General features: G+C 46.7%; 1 protein-coding gene across 2 annotated transcripts; it reads left to right on the forward strand.

Annotated features, from left to right (window-relative positions):
- The first annotated feature begins 1,964 nt into the window (after positions 1 to 1,964).
- On the forward strand, positions 1,965 to 18,738 carry ZNF212 (zinc finger protein 212). 2 transcript variants are annotated; one of them, XM_061415037.1, is made up of 5 exons: positions 1,965 to 2,227; positions 14,362 to 14,746; positions 14,848 to 14,974; positions 15,939 to 16,028; positions 16,804 to 18,738. In XM_061415037.1, exons 1-5 carry the CDS (start codon positions 1,980 to 1,982, stop codon positions 17,613 to 17,615), a joined length of 1,662 nt encoding a protein of 553 aa, XP_061271021.1. In that variant the 5' UTR covers positions 1,965 to 1,979; the 3' UTR covers positions 17,616 to 18,738. The 2 variants fall into 2 exon arrangements, with proteins under 2 accessions (XP_061271021.1, XP_061271022.1); XM_061415038.1 differs by having other exon boundaries at positions 2,108 to 2,227; positions 14,357 to 14,746; positions 16,804 to 18,737.
- The last annotated feature ends 1,937 nt before the right edge of the window (positions 18,739 to 20,675 follow it).

Genomic DNA, 20,675 nt, shown 5'->3' on the forward strand with positions numbered 1-20,675 from the left:
TCTGACAGTAAATTTTTGTTGGTTTGAGACATATCTCAGCCAATTTTCTCAGCCCATCCCATTTTTTCTTTAGGTATATTAATGATTCAATTGCTTGTGGATCTGGTTGCTCTGGGCATCATGCCTGCTCTTGGAGTTGACTTTTCCTAGCCCTATTTTTTGATTCACCATTCAATCATCCAAAACTATTTATGAACATTTCTGTGTGCAAGAAATGGAGGATAACAGTGGAGGGCTTATCCACTGTTATGGATTATCCACTATCCATAATTACATTATGCATAGTAATTAGTTTGCATAATTACTATGCAAACTAATGGGAAAATGAGGTTATTTCAGATAGTGACAAATGCCCTGAAAAATTATTAGGTAACAACACTGAGTGTTGGGATGGAGGAGGGTGTTGGGCTGTAGACAGTGTGGTCAGGGGATATCTCTCAGAGGAGGTAAAGTCTGAACTAAGCCCTCATGCTAAGGAGTCAGTCACATGAACATACTTTTCTGTTGATCTTAAGATTTTAGTTCTCAGGGAAAGTGCTTCATGCCTATCATTCAAAGTGGAAATTCATTGCCTGTCTCTATGGAGACAATGCGGCATGAATCACACAATCATCATTGCATTAGTGCTGTGTATTGTGTGCTCAAACGGTAAAGCAGCCATGCTTTTCAACCCAAAACTCAGAATGCGTAGTTTAATATGAAGCATGTAGGCTGGATGTGCTCTCTTGGATTTTCCAAAGCATGATTACTATCACTGATAGGCTTCAGTGGGATGGTCTGGGCACCTAACCCCCTGTTGATATGAGAAATGTGTTTCTGGTTTCTAAAAAGCAAAGTAACAGGTGTATTTTTGAATAAAACTGCTTGCCGTTTGGGAGCATGTCTCTTTTCCCCAACCAGATTACAAGTTCTTCCCTCAGAGAAATGTCTGAGTTTTACATTTTTAAAAAACTTTTTATTTTATATTGGAGTATCGCCAAAAATATATATACTACAATATGGACTTCCCTGGTGACTCAGATGGTAAAGCATCTGCCTGCAATGCGGGAGACCCGGGTTCAATCTCTGGGTCAGAAGATCTCCTGGAGAAGGAAATGGCAACCCACTCCAGTATTCTTGCCTGGAAAATCCCATGGACAGAGGAATCTGGTATGCTACAGCCTATGAGGTCGCAAAGAGCCGGACACGACTGAGACTTCACTTTCACTTTCATAGCCAATAATACTGTGATAGTTTCAGGTGGACAGTAAAGGGACTCAGCCATGGGTATACATTTATCTATTCTTCTGCCATGGGTTTCCCTTGTGGCTCAGCTGGTAAGAATCCACCTGCCGTGTGGGAGACCTGGGTTTGATCCCTGGGTTGGGAAGATCCCCTGGAAAAGGGAAACGCTACCTACTCCGGTATTCCGGCCTGGAGAATTCCATGGACTGTATAGTCCGTGGGGTCGCAAAGAGTCGGACACGACCGAGCGCCTTTCACTTTCACTTCTTTCATTCTCCCCCATGAGTTTTATACGTTTTTTAATCCGTCAAAGCACCTGCCAGAGTGCTGGAAAAGCAGAGGTCTATGTGTTGTGTTAGTGTTAGTCACTCAGTCGTGTCCGACTCTTTGCGACCCCATGGACTGTAGCCCAACAGGCTCCTCTGTCCTTGGGATTCTCCAGGCAGAAATACTGGAGTGGGTTGCCGTTCCCTTCTCCAGGGGATCTTCCCTACTCAGGGATCAAACTTGGGTCTCCTGCATTGCAGGCAGATTCTTGACCGTCTGAGCCACCAGGGAAGCTCTCCAAACCACTGAGAGATGAATTTAAATGGAATTAAATGTTTGATAAGGAGTGGTAAACGTATCACAATAAAAACTTAGACAATTGCTTGTTTGGGGTTCATTAATGAAGCTGTGCTTATAGGAGGTTCGTCTTAAATTTGCAACCTGCCCTTGTCTTGGAAAGTCCTCGTCCTCCGTCCCTCTCGGGCTGAATGCCGAGGTGTTGTTCACCCTCCTGCCGCACGGAGGCGCCAGGGGAAACCCCGCGCGGCGAGGATCGGCGGGTGGCGCCCGTCTTGGCCCGGGAGGGCCGGACTCCCACAATGCACCTTGCATCAACACGGCGCTGGGGGCGGTTGCCAGGAGGTGCCGGCGGGCCCCCCAGGAAACCCCGCACGCAGCCCGAGGCGTATCAGACGGGCCCCGGGTGGCAGCCATGGCGGAGCTGGCACCTGCTCGGGTAAGAGTCCTCCTCGTGCGGGCCCGGGTGCGTGTTGAGGGTGGCGGAGCCCCCGGCCGGGGGCTGGACTTCGAGGTGCGGCCCCGGCGGGGCTGGGCGTCGGTAGTCAGCGGCTGGCGCGGATCCACGCTGACCTTCCCCCGACAACCCCAGAGCCCTGCTCTTTCCCGGACGGTTCCCTCCGCGTCGGCCGTAGCCCCGGCGTCTTCCCGAGAAACTTCTCCGAGGCTTGTTTCATGTTCTTGGATTTGCTACCGTCCCGACCTGTTTCCGTCGCGCCCTGAGAGCCCGTTTTCTGGCTGATGAGACGCGGATGGAAAACCCTGGGTCCCCGTCATTGCCAGCGAACTTGCCCCGTGTTCCGGGACCCCAGGACTCTGCTTCTCTGTGACCAGCTCGTCCTCGGCCTGATGGGGTTGCTCTCGTTCCTTCTGCCGTGCTCTCCTGCTGCAGACTCTGCCCTGGGTTGCAGCCGCGCTGGTTGAAGTTAAGGCTGGGCTTTCTCTCCCCGGGGGGCAGGTGTTACCCTCACGGTGTAAGTTGCTGGCTTTTTGTGTGGGAAGCTGTCGATCTCTTTCCATCTCCTCTCCCACATGTCCCCATTCAGGGAATGGCAAGACGTGGAGCTTGGGCACGGAGTCGGGAAACTGGGTTTTAGCCCGTAACTCAGCTCTCAGCTATCCAGTCTAGTGATTTTAGGTAACTGAGTTCACTTTAAGCTTCTGTTTCCTTAGCTGTAAATTGAATGTTTGGCTAGTTACTAGATGATCTGGTGGCTCAGACAGTAAAGAATCCGCCTGCAATGCAGAAGACCCAGGTTTGATCTCTGGGTCGGGAAGATCCTCTGGAGGAGGCCTTGGCAACCCAGTAAAGTGTTCCTGCCTGGAGAATCCCATGGACAGAGGATACTGGCGGGCTGTAGTCTATAGGGTCTCAAAGACTAGGACATGACTGAAGCGACTGAGTTTGCATCACACAAGGTTCTTGGCAGCTCTGACATTCTCTTATTACGAAGTGTTGGTTACTTTGATGATATAAGAAGATTTGCTGTAGAAAGGGCAGATGGAGTTCAGTTGGTCTTTAGGGCAGCATTTCTTTATCTAGAGACACTTTCAGAATCATGTGAGAGGGCTAAGGAGATCCTGTTGTGAAAATTTGACCATGAGCTGGGTGTCTTGTATTTGATTCTTGTGGGAAGTTGTTAAGAACTAAGAGGGGAAGGATTGGGAGACTTGATACAGTGTGTGTTTTCAATGAATTATGACAAGACACAGATGTTCACAATATCACTATATTTACCTCATTTGATTCCTTTAAGCTAAGGTGATCTAGTCAAAGACCTGCCTTTTCCTCAAGACCACGTTGTAATTCTAAAGTTGGGCTGGAGGATACATTACTAACTTCCAGAATACTTCTTCCTAACTGTTCAGTGCAGTTTCCTACATGTCTTCAACAGATCTTGTTAAAAGGAAGTCTTGTCCTCCAAAATCCCCAAGTATGCCTTAATTAATTTCTGGATCTATCAATGCAGAACATATTTAAATTGTCCTCAAGTGTATTTCGTTTCTCGTCTTCAGATAAAGGATTCTGTAACTCTTATTTGACAGTATGGCCAAAGGGTGCCCTGATGAAAACAACCAAAAATTCTGAGGTGGGGGAGGGAACAAATATATTTGAAATGTAGTTAGTAGAGCATATGAAAGAGCAAGCTCTTAAGAGATAAGAAGGATTTCTGAAGCCAACTCTGAGGACATTTACTGAACATTCATTGGTAGTGTTTATAACCTCAAGGGGCATTGGAAAATAGACAAAACTCACAGCCTAAGATGGGAAGTCTCAGACGCCTTCAACTCCAGTCTTGTAACGTTGAAACTTCAAAGGGCAACCTTAAGGGTGAACTGGAAGTAAGCTCTTACCTCTAGGGAGTAATTGCAGAGAAAATCATGACAAACCTTGGTGCTGAGAGATGGGTACAAGGTGCCCCTTGAGAATTCATGTTGACTCTCCAGTGGGCTTATTGCCTGAATTCATATGACCTCAAATCTTCTCTGAAGTATTCAGCACTTAACTCAGACTTCAAATAATTCTCATAGATAAAATCTAAGAAAAAATGAATTCCCAATAAAAGTTATGCAAAAAGTAATGAAAAACTGAGAAAAAGCCAGTAAAATGACAAAAAATTAGTCATTCAGAGATTTCAGAGGTTGCAATTTCAGAAGAAAAACATTGGAATTCCAATAGGAAACACACACAATCTGCACTGGAGGCCATGTTTGATGAGTGGTTAATGGGCGAGGGTATCATAGGACTGATGCAAATACAAACACTTAGAAGCCCAGTAGATCCCAATCAGGATAAACATAAAGAAATCTCTACCTAGACACATAATGGTGAAGGTACAGAATACAATGCAGAGATAATTCTTTAAAAAGATTGGCTTCAAATGAACCATTCTTAAAACTGATGAGGTTCATCTCAACAACTCTGGAAGCCAACCAGCAGTAGATTGGCATTGTGGAAAGGCTAAAAGAAAATAACTATGTAGTCCCATATTTATACTTCTCAAAAGTATCTTTTAAAAAAATGGTAAAATATTTTCAGACAACTGACAGTTTGTTATTAGTATACTCATTAAAGAAATTCTAAAGAATGTACTTAAGGTACAAGGAAAATTATCCTAAGTGGAAAGTGATAATGTAATAAAATATCCATTAAAATGGGTAAATCTAAACAACTATTGTCTGAATAAAAGAGTAATACTTTCTTGTGGGTTAAAAACAAAGATAGAATTAAAATACATGGCAGCGTTGATATAAATGTTAGGAAGCCGCTGCTGCTGCGTCGCTTCAGTCGTGTCCGACTCTGTGTGACCTCATAGACGGCAGCCCACCAGGCTCCTCCATCCCTGGGATTCTCCAGGCAAGAACACTGGAGTGGGTTGCCATTTCCTTCTCCAGTGCAGGAAAGTGAAAAGTGAAAGTGAAGTCGCTCAGTCATGTCTGACTCTTTGCGACCCCATGGACTGCAGCCTTCCAGGCTCCTCCGTCCATGGAATTTTCCAGGCAAGAGTACTAGAGTGGGTTGCCATTGCCTTCTCCAACGTTAGGAAGAGATGATCAAATTTCAGATGTTTGAAGTCTTTGTAAGCAGTTTCTAGGATGGTTGCTAAAAGCCTAGACATTGGCTATATAACCTAAATTCAAAAGGGAGAATAATAGAATAAGAAAAAAATCAATCTAAAAGAAGGCAAGAAACAGGATGAGATAAATAGCACAAATAAGGTAAAAATAAAAATAGACCAACAATTACAATAAATGTAAATGGACTAAATGTTTTAGTTAAGAGGCAGAGATTGATCTGCCCATCTGGGTTAAAGTTTGGCAAATGGTTTATAAGAGATAATGACTAAAAGATAAAGCTATAGAAACGTTTCACTATAAGAGGATATGAAAACATGTACCAGGCTAATACTAACCATGGGAAAATCCCTGGTGGTTCAGTGGTTAAAAATCCACCTGCCGCTGCAGGGGACACGGGTTCAGTCCCAGTCCAGGAAGGTTCCACATGCCGTGGAGCAGCTAAACTCATGTGCCACAGCTATTGAGTCCTTGTGCTGCAACTCCTGGAGCCAGTGCTCCACAACAAGAGAAGCCCCCACAGGGAGAAGCAATGAGGAATCGCCCCCACTTGCGGCTGGAGAAATCCCATGCACAGCAACAAAGACCCAGCGCAGCCAAAAATAAAATAAAAAAATAAACAGTATTTGTTTAAAAAGGAAAATTGACTTAACTGTATTAATATTGCTAGAGATAAAGGGCTACTACTGCTTTTATTATGGTAAAAGACTTAATTACCATCCTGATAGAATGTTTCTAATCTTATGTGCATCTAATTATATAGCCTCAAAATATAGTAAACAAAAATTGATAGAACTACAAGGAAAATTCACTGTCATAGTAGAAATTTTAACACAACCTTAGTATTTTATGAATAAAAGACTAGTAAGGGTGTAGTGCATTCGATAGAGCTTTCTGAGATGATGGAAATATTCTCTGCCCTGTTCAGTGTAGTAGGAACAAAGTACATGTGGCTGTCAAGCACTTGCAATGTAGCTCACTAGCTGAGGAACTGAAGAACTCCATTTTTAATTAATTCTAATTAAATTTTAGCATCCGCATGTTTCTGGTGGCTGTTACTGTAGGGTAAGGGAGTTAGAGAAAGCAAGGTTCGGAAAAAGAACAAGACCGGCACTTTACAGGAACAGATCACCTTTAATGAGGCGAGAAGGGGCACCAGTCAGACCAGTGAGCTGCTGCACTTACCCAAGAAGAGTAAGTATATATAGGCATATATGTGGAAATCTACTGTCTTAAGGGGGCCTCTTCTTCTCTAAGGTTGTTTGGAGTAGTTAGCTCTTAAACGGCTGGGGCAAGGAATTCTGGAGATTGGCCAGAGGCTGGACCGGCTGGGAGCTGGGCGTAATCAACCTAAATGTCCATTTCTTTTCTTTGGGTGAGAGAATTCTTTGTTTTGCATAGAATGGTGGGGAGGACCCGGAGGGGAGTTTTAACTCCAGACTATTTTGAGCTGTGTAACTTTCCTTCAGTAATACTGTGCAGCACGGACACAGAGGATAATAATTTTTTATCCACATAGCTTCTACTGCTGCTGCTAAGTCACTTCAGTTGTGTCCGACTCTGTGCGACCCCATAGATGCAGCCCACCAGGCTCCCCCATCCCTGGGATTCTCCAGGCAAGAACACTGGAGTGGGTTGCCATTTCCTTCTCCAATGCCTGAAAGTGAAAAGTGAAAGTGAAGTCGCTCAGTCGTGTCCGACTCTTTGAGACCCCATGGACTGTAGCCTACCAGGCTCCTCCGTCCGTGGGATTTTCCAGGCAAGAGTACTTGAGTGGGGTGCCATCGCCTTCTCCGTCCCCATAGCTATCAATATATAATTTCAATGTTTAGAGAGATTAATGAAGAAAAAAGAGAGAAGGCAAAAATGCCCTATTAGAAATGCAAGTGTGTTCTAGTGGTTGATGCTGACTGCAGACTGGGACCTTAGGCAGAGTTGTCGAACAGAACATGTAGACCAAACTGTCCCTGACAAAGCCTCCTCTAGTTGCAGATTTGTGAGCAAAATACATGTTGTTGTCTTAAGCCACTACGTTTTAAAATTATTTATGATATAGCAATTGATGATTGGAACAGATACCTATGGAATATGTTTAAATAACAAAAGATATTAAAAACATGTTAGGAAAGGAGTATGTACTGTGAGTGGATTGAAACATTTTTATTCTAAAGATGTCATTTCTCAGATTTATCTATGAATTTGATGCAGTGCCAGACAAAATCTCTAAAGATATTTTTGTGAAATCTTTCAAACTTGTAGACTATCACCAGCCCCAAAATAATCAAGATACTCCTGTGAAATAAGTAAGAGGGACTTGTACCAGGTATCAATAATTATCAAAAAGCATAGTCATTAAGATGGTAATTTTGGTAAAGCAGTAGAAAATTGACCCATAGAACAGAAGAGAGATGCCAGAAGCAGACTGATTGCATGTATGAAAACTTGGTTTATGACAGAGATAACAGGTAAATGATGGGTTTTTCAGTATATAGTATTAGCTCTGTTGACTTCCCATATGAAGATTGAGGCTTGCACTCTACACAAATACTGTCTCAATTCTAGTTGAGATAAATAATTAAATATGAAAGTCAAAACTGTAAAGTGTTTAGAAGACAGTATCGTGTGATATAGATGTTTTTTATATGCCTGACGTGAAAGTGCAAACCACAAGAGAATTAATACTGAGAAAAAACTCACCTACATTAAAACTTTATATTGAACAGTAGTAAAGAGAATTTTAAAATGAGGCACGAATAAGGGAAGTGATTTGTAATACATATAACTGATAGATTAGTGTACAGAATTTACAGACAAATTGTATCAGACAACCTCATAAATACTTAGAGAAGTCAGATAACCCAAAAGATAAATGGACAAAAGACTTAAGCAGTGAAGGGGAAATTTGAATGGCCAGTAAACATTAAGGAAAGATGTTTATCCCTTGCTAGTAATAACAAAAATGAAGATGAAAACCATAATGAGATATCATTTCAGATCTATAGAGGGACACGCACAAGGGTTTCCCTGGTGTGTCAAGTCAGAAGGTAAAGAATCTGCCTGCAGTGCAACAGACCTAGGTTCGATCCCTGGGTCCTGAAGATAGCCTGGAGAAAGAAATGGCTTTCCACTCCAGTATTTTTGCCTGGAAAATTCCATCGACAGAGGAGCCGGGGGGCTACAATCCATGGGGTTGCAAAGAGTCAGACACAACTGAGCAACTATCACTTTCAGTCTGCTGCTGCTGCTAAGTCGCTGCAGTCGTGTCTGACTCTGTGCGACCCCATAGACGGCAGCCCACCAGGCTCCCCCGTCCCTGGGATTCTCCAGGCAGGAACACTGGAGTGGGTTGCCATTTCCTTCTCCAGTGATACAGGGACACAAATTTTAGTTTAACAGTAACAAATGTTGATGATATTGTGGAACAGCCAGAATACTTACAGACTTCTGATGGGAGTGAAATTGGTACAACTGCTTTGGAAACCATTTGACGTTATCTATTTAAGTTCAGGATGTGTATATACCCTATGAGCCAACAGTTCCCTTCCTAGCACTATGCCTTGGGAAACTTGCCCATATCCGCTAGAAGCCAGGTACAGTTCTATTCATCACAGTACTGTTTGTAATGACGAAGATGAGGAAACATCAGTAGTGGAATGGAAAAATAAACTGTGGTGTAGTCACATGGTAGAATATTATACAGCAGTGAAAATGAATTAATCAGAGCCACCGGCAATACCAAGTTGTTCCCTGGAGTTGTAGAAGAGTGACTTGTTTATATAAAATACTAAAACATGAAAAATTAGAAGAATATATTTTTTGGAAACAAACGTAAAAAAAAAATGAAAAAGGGCAGTTAATAGTGAAAAAACGAATTCGGGATAGTAGTTACTTCAGAGAGTTGCACGAAGGACTGTAAAGTGATACATAGATAACACAGGCACACACGCACACGCGCGTGTTGTGCTTCACTTTACTGCACTTGGCAGTGTTGCTCAGCAGTTGAAGTTTCTGGCAACTCTCCGTCAAGCAAGTCTGTCATCTGCCAGTTTTCCAGCATATGTGCTCACCTCGTATCTCTGTGTCACGTTTTGGTGATTCTCAAAATATTTTGAACTTTTTCATTGTTACTATATTTGTTATGGTGATCAATGATCTTTGATGTTAATACTGCAAAAAGATTCCAACTCCCTGGAGGCTCAGATGATGGTTAGCATTTTTTATCAATAACGTATTTTTTAATTAAGGTATATACTGTTTTTTAGATGTAACGCTATTACATTAGATTACAGAATAGTGTAAACATAACTTTTCATATGTACTAGAAAATCAGAAAATTCGTTTGACTTGTTTATTGTCATACCTGCTTTATTGTGGTGGTTTGGAACTGAACCCACAGTATCTCCAAGGTATTCTCTGTGTGTGTGTACACATATGTGTTTAACTTTAATTAAATAGCTTTTTTACCTGAATGCTGGTTACATGGAGATTTATTGTCACGACTTTATATATTTTATGTATTATGTAAATTTTCTTTTTTTAATCTGTTCAATACAAAAAGTCATCTATCTCAGAGTCAGAAGCAACCTTAAATATCATCTTGTCCAGCTTTGTCGAGTGTCACTTTAAGACTGTGCTTTAGTGTTTTACTCAAGCAGCTTGTAGGTTTCCTAAGAGCAGGCCATAGCTGCAGGCCCGGTGTATGATACATGATCTGACAACAAGATAGAATTTGCAAGCAGGATTGTCCCAGAAAATCCAGAAATGTGGTGAGTGTAAGTGTACTTTTAAAGGTTTCTCATTGCCTTCAGGAGTATTCTTATGTATGAAAGCTAAGGAAAAAATTATAGAGAAGTATGTGTTCAGTGAAAAAGTCAAACAAGCAATAGTTTATAATCAAAGATTAAAATCCCTCTTTCTCACATCCTGAGGCTGACTTGTGTTAGTATAGTTTGGTGAATATCTTCCCACACCTTCCTGTGTGCTAAAACAAACATAAACACTTATGTTGTCTCTTCTTTAGGAAAATGAAGTCATAATAAATGTATTTCCCTCAGAGTTGGCTTTATCGTATCAGTGTATGATGAACATTCTTCCAGATCATACATGTGGGTCTCACTCATTCTTTTTAACAGTTGTGTAACATCATCTTTGTGCCACGATTTATTTAACCATCCTCTTCTTAATAGACATCTAGAGGGAGTCCCTTGCGGTCCAGCGGTTAGGACTTGGCACCATCACCGTGTCCGTCATCACTTCAGTCGTGTCTGGACTCTGCGACTCTGTGGACTGTAGCCTGCCAGGCTCCTCTGTTCATGGAATTCTCCAGGCAAGAATACTGGAGTGAGTTGCCAGTTCCTATATCAGGGGATCTTTCCAACCCAGGGATCGAACCTGCATTTCTTGCATCTCCTGCATTGACAGGTAGATTCTTTACCCACTGAGCCCCGTGGGGAGCTGGTCACTACTGTGGCCCAGGCTCAGTCCCTGATCGGGGAATTATCCTATAAGCCACTTGGTGCAGACAAAAAAAAGACGTCAAGATTATTTCCAGGTTTGGGCTCTTCCAAAGTATGTTGCCAGTAATCAGTCATCTTTGTATGTATGTCCCTGAATAATAATCTGTTTATTTTTGAAGAGTCCCTTGGTGGTATCACTAGGTGAAAGGGCTTTTAGTGACCTTTTGGATATTTTCTTCCCTCAAGTTTGTAATATTTTTCATTGCTTCCAGGAATGTTACGAAGGTACCAGATTACCAGTTCATAATCAGCTCTGGTTGTTGTTCCCTTGCCCCCCTCTCTCATATTTCTCAACCAGGTTGATGAAAAGTGATTTCACTTGGTTGTATCTGCGTTCCTGACCGCTCATGTGGTTGTCTTTTCATCTGCTTACTGACCACCTATATTTCCACTTTTGCAAATAATTTATAGTCTGCAGTTTTATGTTTGGGTTATTTATCTTTTCTTCCCGATTCATATCCTGTTTACAAATATTCTCCCTGTTTGTTTCTAGATTTTGTTTATGGTATCTTTTACGATAGCTAACATTTTCTCCTTCCTTGATACTCTGCGTCCTATTTACTGAGATGTAATTTACATACAATAAAATTCACTCCTTAAGCATAACTGTAGTTCAGGGAGTTTTGAAAAATGTGTTCAGTTCAGTTCAGTCGCTCAGTCGTGTCCAACTCTTTGCAACCCCATGAATCGCAGCACGCCAGGCCTCCCTGTCCATCATCAACTCCCAGAGTTCACCCAAACCCACGTCCATTGAGTCGGTGATGCCATCCAGCCATCTCCTCCTCTGTCGTCCCCTTTTCCTCCTGCCGCCTATCCCTCCCAGCATCAGAGTCTTCTCCAGTGAGTCTACTCTTCGCATGAGGTGGCCAAAGTACTGGAGTTGCAGCTTTAGCATCAGTCCTTCCAAAGAACACCCAGGACTAATCTCCTTTAGAATGGACTGGTTGGATCTCCTTGCAGTCCAAGGGACTCTCAAGAGTCTTCTCCAACACCACAGTTCAAAAGCACCAATTCTTAAGCACTCAGCTTTCTTCACAGTCCAACTCTCACATCCATACATGACCACTGGAAAAACCGTAGCCTTGACTAGACGGACCTTTGTTGGCAAAGTAATGCCTCTGCTTTTCAGTATGCTATCTAGGTTGGTCATAACTTTCCTTCCAAGGAGGACATATGTGTAGCCATCATATTACCAAGTTACAGAATATTGTCATCATCATCCCCAAAAGTACCCCCTAAGTAATTAATTTCCTCCAGTCCCAGCCCCAGCAACCACTGGTCTGTTTTGTGTCTATAGTTTTACCTTCTCCTGAATGTCGTGTAAATGAATGCAGTATGTAGCATTTTGTGTCTGGTTTCTTTCACATTTGTGATTTTGAGATTCATCCATGTTGTTACAGGTATCAATAATTTGTTCCTTTTTATTGCTGAGGAGTATTCTGATATAAGGTGGAGAAGGAAATGGCAACCTACTCCAGTATTCTTGCCTGGAGAATTCTATGGACAGAGAAGCCTGGTAGGCTACACTCCGTGGGGTCGCAAAGACTCAGACACGCTGAGTGACTAACCCTAACCATTCTGATATAAGGTGTATCTTTCGTAGGGCTGCTGTAACAAAGGCCCACCAGCTAGGTGGCCTAACCAACAAATTGATTGTCTGTCAGCTCTGGAGGCTAGAAGTCTGAAATCCAGGGGCCCGCAGGGTTGGCTCTTTGCGAGGACTGTGGGGTGGCATCTGACCCCTGCTCTCCCCTGGCTTCTGGTGGCGCCAGGTGCTTCCTTGCCTGGTGGCAGCGTAACCCTGACCTCTGCCTCCAGAGCCGCGCGATCGCCTGCTCCCGTGTGCCTTCGCACCGTGTCTTCCCTCTGTGTCTGTTTGTCTCCATGTCTGTGTTTCTCCCACATTCTTAGGACGCCAGTCACTTTGGATTAGAGCCCACCCTCCTGACCTCATGTTAACTTGATAGGCAGTGAAGACTATCTCCAAGTCAGATCACATTGTGAGGTACGGGGGTTAGGACTTCCTCCTGTCCTTTTGGGGAGACATAATTCAACCCATAACAAACAGATGGACCACCATTGGTTTGTTTATCCGTTCACCAGTTGATGGACATTCACATTGTTTCTGTCATGATAGATAATTTAAAACAAAAGAAAAGAGGAAGCTTGGCTTGCCTGCTCTTTTTAGCCTTTGACGACATGGAAGAGGAGGGATGTTGTTTCTCTGCTTAGATCCCAGCCCACCTTCCTGTTTGGAAAACAGTGCTAGCAAGTAACACAGTGCTGGGCCACAGAAGGGAAAGAGATGCCAATAAACTAGAGACTTAGGAACAGAATGTGTGGTGAAATGAATTTATCCAGTAATCGAATTTTTTGGTTTCATTTGTATTTTTCGTTTACATTAAACTTTTCTTTACATGTTTTTTAAGGGGGATATTTAAGCCTTTGACTTAAATAGCTCAGTAACGGACTGAGTTGGTTACCTGGAGTAGGTCACGGCCAAACTTAAGCGTTCAGTTCTGTGCCACTGGTTGGCCTCATCTCACCCCTCTTTCTCTAGACCATAAGCTCAGGCCCTGGCAGTTCTTCTAAAAGTATTTCCTTCCAATGTCTTGTTCTCCATGTCCTCATTATAGTTACAGAAGCAGCCTTGAATAAAGTGTGTGCCATATAAGAGAATATGGAGCTTTGGGGGTTTAAGACTGCCATGAACACAGTGTGGGCAAGACGACAGCTCAGGACACTTCCCAGGTGCTGGTTTTATTAATTCTGAGCCTCAGCCGCTGTCAGGGACAGACCCTAAAAGTGTGAAGCCTAGGACAGTGCCAGAGGACTCAGGTCATTTAAGTAAATGTTTCTGAAGGATTCAGTTTTCACTCTCCTGGTTGGTAAGGTGCAAAGGTGGATGTGGTGAGTCTTGTAGGTCCTGCTAAGGAATTTTGTCTTGATTGTGGGGAGCCACCTGCAGAGCTGACGTGATCCACTGCGAAGTCGGGCAGGAATGTGGAGGTGAGAGTGGATGGGAATCACATCATTTATCATAGCAGAGTATCACACATACTCTAAAATGTCAAATAGAAAAACATTGGCTTAAAAACATGAATACTGACACGGGAAAGTCATACTGAAACGCAGGTAACAAAACATTTACAATATGATGGCAGTTTTGTTGAAAAATAAAATAAGTTAGAAGTTGGGGGAGAGGGGGGAAACCTTGTAGGAAACATACCAAAATTTCAACAGCCTATTTCTGGATGGTGATATTTTACATACATGTTTGTTTCTTTCTCCTTTTCAGTTTTTTCTTGGTATGGCATATACGTGTAATTTGAGGTATCAGAATATAAAAGCACATGCTTTTTAAACTAAAAAAAAGGTAGAAACTGGGTGCCGTAGTGTTCCTGGACCCCTTGTGTGTTTTTAACCTGTTGTTTGGAAGAGACGCTGACCGCCTGACCCTGCACCTGGTTCTTCAGCACAGGAGGAAGCACCGCTCCAGCCCTCTGACTTCCTCCAGGCCACCCCCACAAGCAACGGAGAAAAGCTCCTACCTGGAGACCACAGAGATCTCGCTCTGGACCGTGGTGGCCGCCATCCAGGCCATGGAGAAGAAGGTGGAGTCCCAGGCCGCCCGCCTGCTGACTCTGGAGGGGCGGGCGGGGACAGCCGAGAAGAAGCTGGCTGACTGCGAGAAGACGGCCGTGGAGCTCGGGAACCAGCTGGAGGGCAAGTGGGCCGTGCTGGGGACCCTGCTGCAGGAGTACGGGCTGCTGCAGAGGCGGCTGGAGAACGTGGAGAACCTGCTGAGGAACAGGAACTTCTGGATCCTGCGGCTGCCCCCGGGCAGCAACGGGGAAGTTCCCAAGGTAAGCCGATTCTCAGGGGCTCTCTGAAGATTTCCCAGTGGCCGGCTTGTCCTTTGTATCCTTGATTGGAGGCCCTCACTGTGTGACGTTTGTGATTCCAGGTGTCCAGGTCACTTGAAAATGATGGCGTCTGCTTTTCGGAGCAGGAGTGGGAGAACCTGGAGGACTGGCAGAAGGAGCTCTACGCCAACGTGATGAAGAGCAACTATGAGACTCTGGTCTCTCTGAGTAGGTAGCGGTTTCCTCCCCGGACCTCGCCCTCAGACGTCCTGCAATTCCTGACCGAGGCGTTTGTGACCCAGGCCACACCTGGGATTCTCGTGGCTGTGGGTCCTCTCTTGGCCTCCACCAGGTTGAGTAATGGGAATCTGCAGGCCCTCAGTTTAGGAAGACTCTTGGAAAGGTTTTGTATTCATGTAGTCAGTCCTTGATAGTGTTTATACTAATAGATAAGATGTCATCATGTGCGTTAGAGTGTAACACAGCTAGGATACCTCAAGCTGGTTTTAATATTTAGGACGGCTTGACAAGAAATCCTTTGTTACCTGGGATGGGCAGGCAGCAGGGACTCACCAAACAATGTTTCTTGGCATTTTCCTGGAATTAACAGCCAGTCCTGTGGTTTCAAAGTTCATACTGTGTTTATTAGAAGTGCTGCTTGATAGGTAAAATAATAAACGCATTTTGTTTGGTTCTAAACTCCTTTAGAACCGAGGTCCGTGGAGGCTTGTCCAGAAGGCCGCTGTGACCAGAGCAGAGGGAGGGAGAGGGAAGGGGCAAATGGTTAGAGAGGAGACTGCGACCTTGGCTGGGTCACAGGTGCTGGTGGCTGTTGCCTTGTCTGTCCCGGTGGGGACAGCAGTCCTGACCTTGCCTTGCAGCGCTGTGGCCCAGATGAAGTTAGACCCCTGGAAAGGAGCCCCCGACCGTGGGAGGTGGGGGTGGTGTTGGGAGAAAAACAGGGAGCTCTAGGGCCTGGCCCCCAATGGCTGAGAAGGAGCGTGAAGACAGCCGTTAGCCGAGTGGCTCCTTCAAATCGGCCATAATTTTCTGAATTGTCTGAAACTGCTCAGGGAAAGTGACAGTGAATCTTCTGAAGTTTTACCATCAGCTCCTTGACCTCGGTCGCCTTGTTCACTGGCAAATGACCAGTCCTGTTTTCTGGGCTCACACTGTGCCCTTTCCAACCCAGAGGTGCTTGGCCAGCCTGAAGGAGAAATGGAGTTGGGTGCAGAGATGCCGGGTGACTTGGAGGAGGAAGAGTCTCGTGGTGTCCACCCAGGTGAGTGGCTCCAGAATATTCCATGCCCATCCTGCCCCCGGCAGCCTGTTGTGAACTTTGCCACCACCAAACTGCCCCACGCCGATCGGCAGTCACCTTGTCCGGCGTTTGTTGTAAACTTCTTTATGGTTGTCGTCAGTTCACCTCTTATACGTGGCTCTTACCTCCTTCACAGCTGCGGGGAGTCCTTAGGACTCGAGGCCACCTCGCCCTTCCGTGTGCCGTACAGGGTAGAGTGCCTAATAGACCTGAGTCAGAACCCAGCGGAGACTGAGAACAGGGTGGTTCATATCTGCAGGAGTGAGGCTCGCTGGGTAAGAGGCAGGAGAAGCCACTGGGAACCAGGTCATCTGGGGAGACTAGGCAGGAAGAACGGAGCTGGATACATGGATTTCTAAGCTACAGGTTTAGGTGTGTGTTTGTTTTATTATTCACATTTATTACTTTAACACTTAACACTTAAAGTAGCTTATGCGTTACCTGTGTTTAGCCATTTTCTACAGAGGTTGAAAGCAAATTTGTGGACAGGCTTGGAGAACTTATAACAGTGTCCTGTGAGCATACTGTATTTAGAGTCCAGTCAGCACGTCTCTACCCGAGTATAGGTTTAGTTTTTCAGGTCTTGCAAGCCGCTCAGTCTCCTCTTTCAGATTGTCCCAGTTCCCTTGGTCCTGGGGTACTCTGATTGGAGCCCTTCTGAAGCTTGCCGAGGTGCGTTTAGCTCTGAGACAACCTAGACTGTGATCTCTTTTGTGGCTCTCCTTTCTCTTGACAGTGGAGGAGGTCGTGGTCAAGCAGGAGACCCTGTACACGCAGGACAGCTCCGCGGACCTTCCTGGAGAGTGCTCTGGCTTTGCCAACGAGCAGGCTCTCCTGAGCCCAGAGCAGGCTGAGCTCTGGGATGGGCAGGGCAGTTCCATCCTCTTGGAATCGGGTCCTGCGGACACTCGTCTGCAGGAGCCCACTGACGGTGGGAGAGACCCTGGCAGTGGCAGAACTCTGGGCTGCCCCCCGAAGCGCAAGTGTCACAAGCAGCTGCAGCCGGGTCGGGAGTGTGGGCAAGGCCTGCAGCTGAGAAGGGACAGCGCTGGCCCCTGCGGATGTCCCGAGTGCGAGGCCCCACACCCGCAGACCCCCTCGGAGCCAGAGGCGAGCCCCCGGCCCCGGCCCCAGCTTAAGCCGCCAGCCCGGAAGGCGCAGTCGCTCCAGTGCGATGCATGCTCGAGGAGCTTCCGCTGCCGGGTGAGCCTGCTGACCCACCAGCGCTGCCACCTGCAGGAGGCCGCCCGTGCTGGCCACCCGGCCCAGGAGCGGTTCTCACCCAACAGCCTGGTCGCCCTGCCTGGCCACATCCCCTGGAGGAGGAGCCGGGGCTCCCTTCTCTGCGGTTACTGCGGCAAGAGCTTCAGCCACCCGTCGGACCTGGTGCGGCACCAGCGCATCCACACGGGCGAGCGGCCCTACAGCTGCCCTGAGTGCGAGAAGAGCTTCGTGCAGAAGCAGCACCTCCTGCAGCACCAGAAGATCCACCAGCGGGAACGGGGCGGGCCAGCCCTGCAGCCCGCCAGGCCCAGCGGCCTGCTCTAGGGGTGCCAGCCCCTCACCCAGCGGAGGGGGGGGTGGGGGGAGCTGGCACTGTCCCCCAAAAGACACTGCAGGGTCGGGGACTGACTTCTTCCTGAGGGGGCTCTCTTTCATTTGCTTTCGTGACCAGGCGCCGGGCCGAGCCCAGAGGCTGTCCTGAAATCCAGGGGAGGTGGGGAGCCTGGGCCAGGCCTCTCCTGCCATCTCTGGTTTTCCCGTTGGAGCCAAAAGTCTCGGGCTGGGGGTGGCTGTCTGACCCCGCTGGGCCAGTGGCCTCTCCCAGCCTCTGGGTCTTCCCAGGGGTTGAATCAGGCCAGAGGAGTGAGCAGGCATGTGGGAGCACAGCCCCGTGGGTCCTCCTCTTCCGTGGTCTGGTTCCTGACAAGTAGAGGAGATAGTTAAAGGGAACTGCTTACCCTGCTCTGAAGAACCTTTTTGCGGGGAGGGGGGAATTACATTTTAGTTGATGAAGAAAGCCCGGCACTGTTTAAATTTTCAGAGTCGTAGAAGTTGTTCCTAACAAGGGGACCTGGCTTGCCCTCCAAGAGGGAGTCACTCACAGGCTCGCTCAGCCTGCTTACGTTCAGTCAAGCCAGAGGCCGGGACGCAGTGCTGAGCCCCCTGTTGTGGGGGTCCTGGGCTCTTCGGGGGGCTAACTGACCACGAGGGACAGCATAGTGAGGGAGCCCCCAGAGCGCCTGCTGGGTGTGAAGGGTCCAGGAAAGGAGCTGGGGTACGGCTGCTGTTGCGAGGGCGACTCCTCCCTGCCCTTCCAGCCCGTCCCTGCTGTGGTTCCACAGCCTCCCGGGGTGGAGAGCTCCGTTTTCACTTCGGTGGTTCAGCTTGTACCGTGCAGTGGTCCCTTGAGTTGGTCCCGGTTACACCAGTTGTTTCTTGAGGTTGTTCAGATCACACACACTCCACACTTGTTCTGGGCCTGACTTCCTGAGAAGATGGAGAAAAAGCGCCGTGTCCCTCAGGGGTGTTGAATACCCACCTGCCTGTTGTGTTGGGGAGGTGGGAGCGGGCTCCTGGCTCCTGTGTGAGTGTCCCCTTTGATGATTTGCAGTTGCCTAGAATAAAACTTGCTACTGGCAAAAAAAAAAAAAAAAAAAAATGTGCTCCCGTTTGATGTCTTTCTCCATTTGTTGAAAATTCCCTCCTGGGGCCAGGGTGAAAGCCTAGTGGCACAGCCTGGCCCGCATCTTCCTTAAACCCGGGCAGCAGAGAGGAGGGCACGCGGGGGATACTCACCAGTGTCTCTGGTGGTCGAGGGCTATAGACAGGCCGAGTGTGTGAGTCGTTGGGAGGTGGGCGATAGGGAGGGCAGGTGAAATGCTGTGGTACACGAGGAGTCGTTGGGAGACAGGAGTGTTGGCTTAGGTGTCTACGTAGCCGTGTGGGTCCATCTTAAGTACTTGGTGCTGATGGGGAATGTAAGAAATTGAATGAGATCTGTAACACAGTACTATTTCAGCAAATGAAAAATGTGCATGTATGTGTGTGTGCACTGCCCAGTCGCGTCCGACTCTTGGCAGCCCCATGGGCTGTAGCCCGCCACGCTCCTCTGTCCACGGGATCAAGTCATTTTGTAAGAACACACAACTGAAAAGTTCTATACAGGCTTTATGGTTGCCCCTGAGGTGAGTGAGAGGGATGTGGAGATTAAATAGAAACGAGCTTGGTCTCTGTAAGGTAAGGGGTAGTCTTGATATAGAGACACAATGGGGAGGGAGGTTGTCATAGGACAAGGCCCTGAGAAGTGCTCAGCTCCACCATGTGCAGGAGACCTCTGGAGCACCTCCTGAATCCCTTCTCCAGCCTCCTCCCCATGACCTTTTGCGTTAGAGACACCCCCTTATCCCATCCCAGGAGTGCTTTAACGTGACCGGCCTTTGCTTTGCATTTTGGGGAGAAAAGCAAAATAGGAGATAGGGTCCTGTTTCTCCAGCAAAGTCAGGTTCTTCTTGAGGAAGGGAAATGATTGTATCACTCCATTGGACTAGTGTAGTAGCGGCACCCAGGGAGCAAACCCACATCTCCTGTATTTCTTACATTGCAGATACCTTACCCATTGAGCCATAGGGGAAGCCCAGTGTTTTCACTGGAAAAGACCCTGATGCTGGGAAAGATTGAGGGCTGGAGGAGAAGGGGATGGTGAGAATGAGATGGTCGGAGGGCATCATTGACTCAGTGGACATGAGTTTGAGCAAACTCCAGGAAGTAGTGGAGGACAGAGGAGCCCGGTGTGCTGCAGTCAGTGGGGTTGCAAAGAGTTGGACAGGACCAAGTGACTGAACAACAACAACTGTTCCAAGTTCTTCACGTCAAAATGAACTTCTTCCTCACAAGACCCTACATGGTGGGTATTACCCCATTTTCCACGTGAGATGTGAGGAGAGACCCGAGAGGTGATGTAGCGGAGTTGGCTGTGACCCAGGCCATCTTGCCTCAGAGCCCACACACTTGACCACAGGCTCTCTTGCTTCTGGTGGACCACGATTAAGGACCTCATGTCTGCGTTGGATTCTAAGTCCTTGTTACCTGAAGCGTGGCCTCTGCACTGGCAGCATCGGCCTTCCCTGGGAGCCCAGTAGAAATGCAGACTCGGAGCCTCACTGCATCAGACACTGCCTTTTCACAAGATCTCCGGGTCATGCTCTGCTCACAGAATGCCCTGTTTGCCAGTGATACAGAAAAATCTTGCCTGCTTCAGCTGTCCATTGAAAGCCTGCTCTGTTGGGTGATGAGAAGGTAACAGGCAGTGCAGCTGCCTGAAGGACAAGGATGATCAAGTTAGCTTGAAATCAACACATAGTGAAGAATGAAATGCCAAACACCAGCGACTAATCTGTACTATCTTCTTGCTGTTCCTGCAGGTAAGGTCCTCATTGTCGTCCACCTAGCTTTTCATTCAGTAACCTAATTGATCTCCTATTCCTAATCACATCCTTTTTCCTACCAGAGTTATTGTCCTGGAACATAAATTGGATATGGCCTTTCCTCAAAGCCTTAGGGCAAGCTTTTAAGTGTAGAACTCAAGACTTGGACCACCTAACCTGC

This window comes from Bos javanicus, chromosome 4 (genome assembly GCF_032452875.1).
Source record: "Bos javanicus breed banteng chromosome 4, ARS-OSU_banteng_1.0, whole genome shotgun sequence".
Taxonomy (NCBI): Eukaryota; Metazoa; Chordata; class Mammalia; order Artiodactyla; family Bovidae; genus Bos; species Bos javanicus.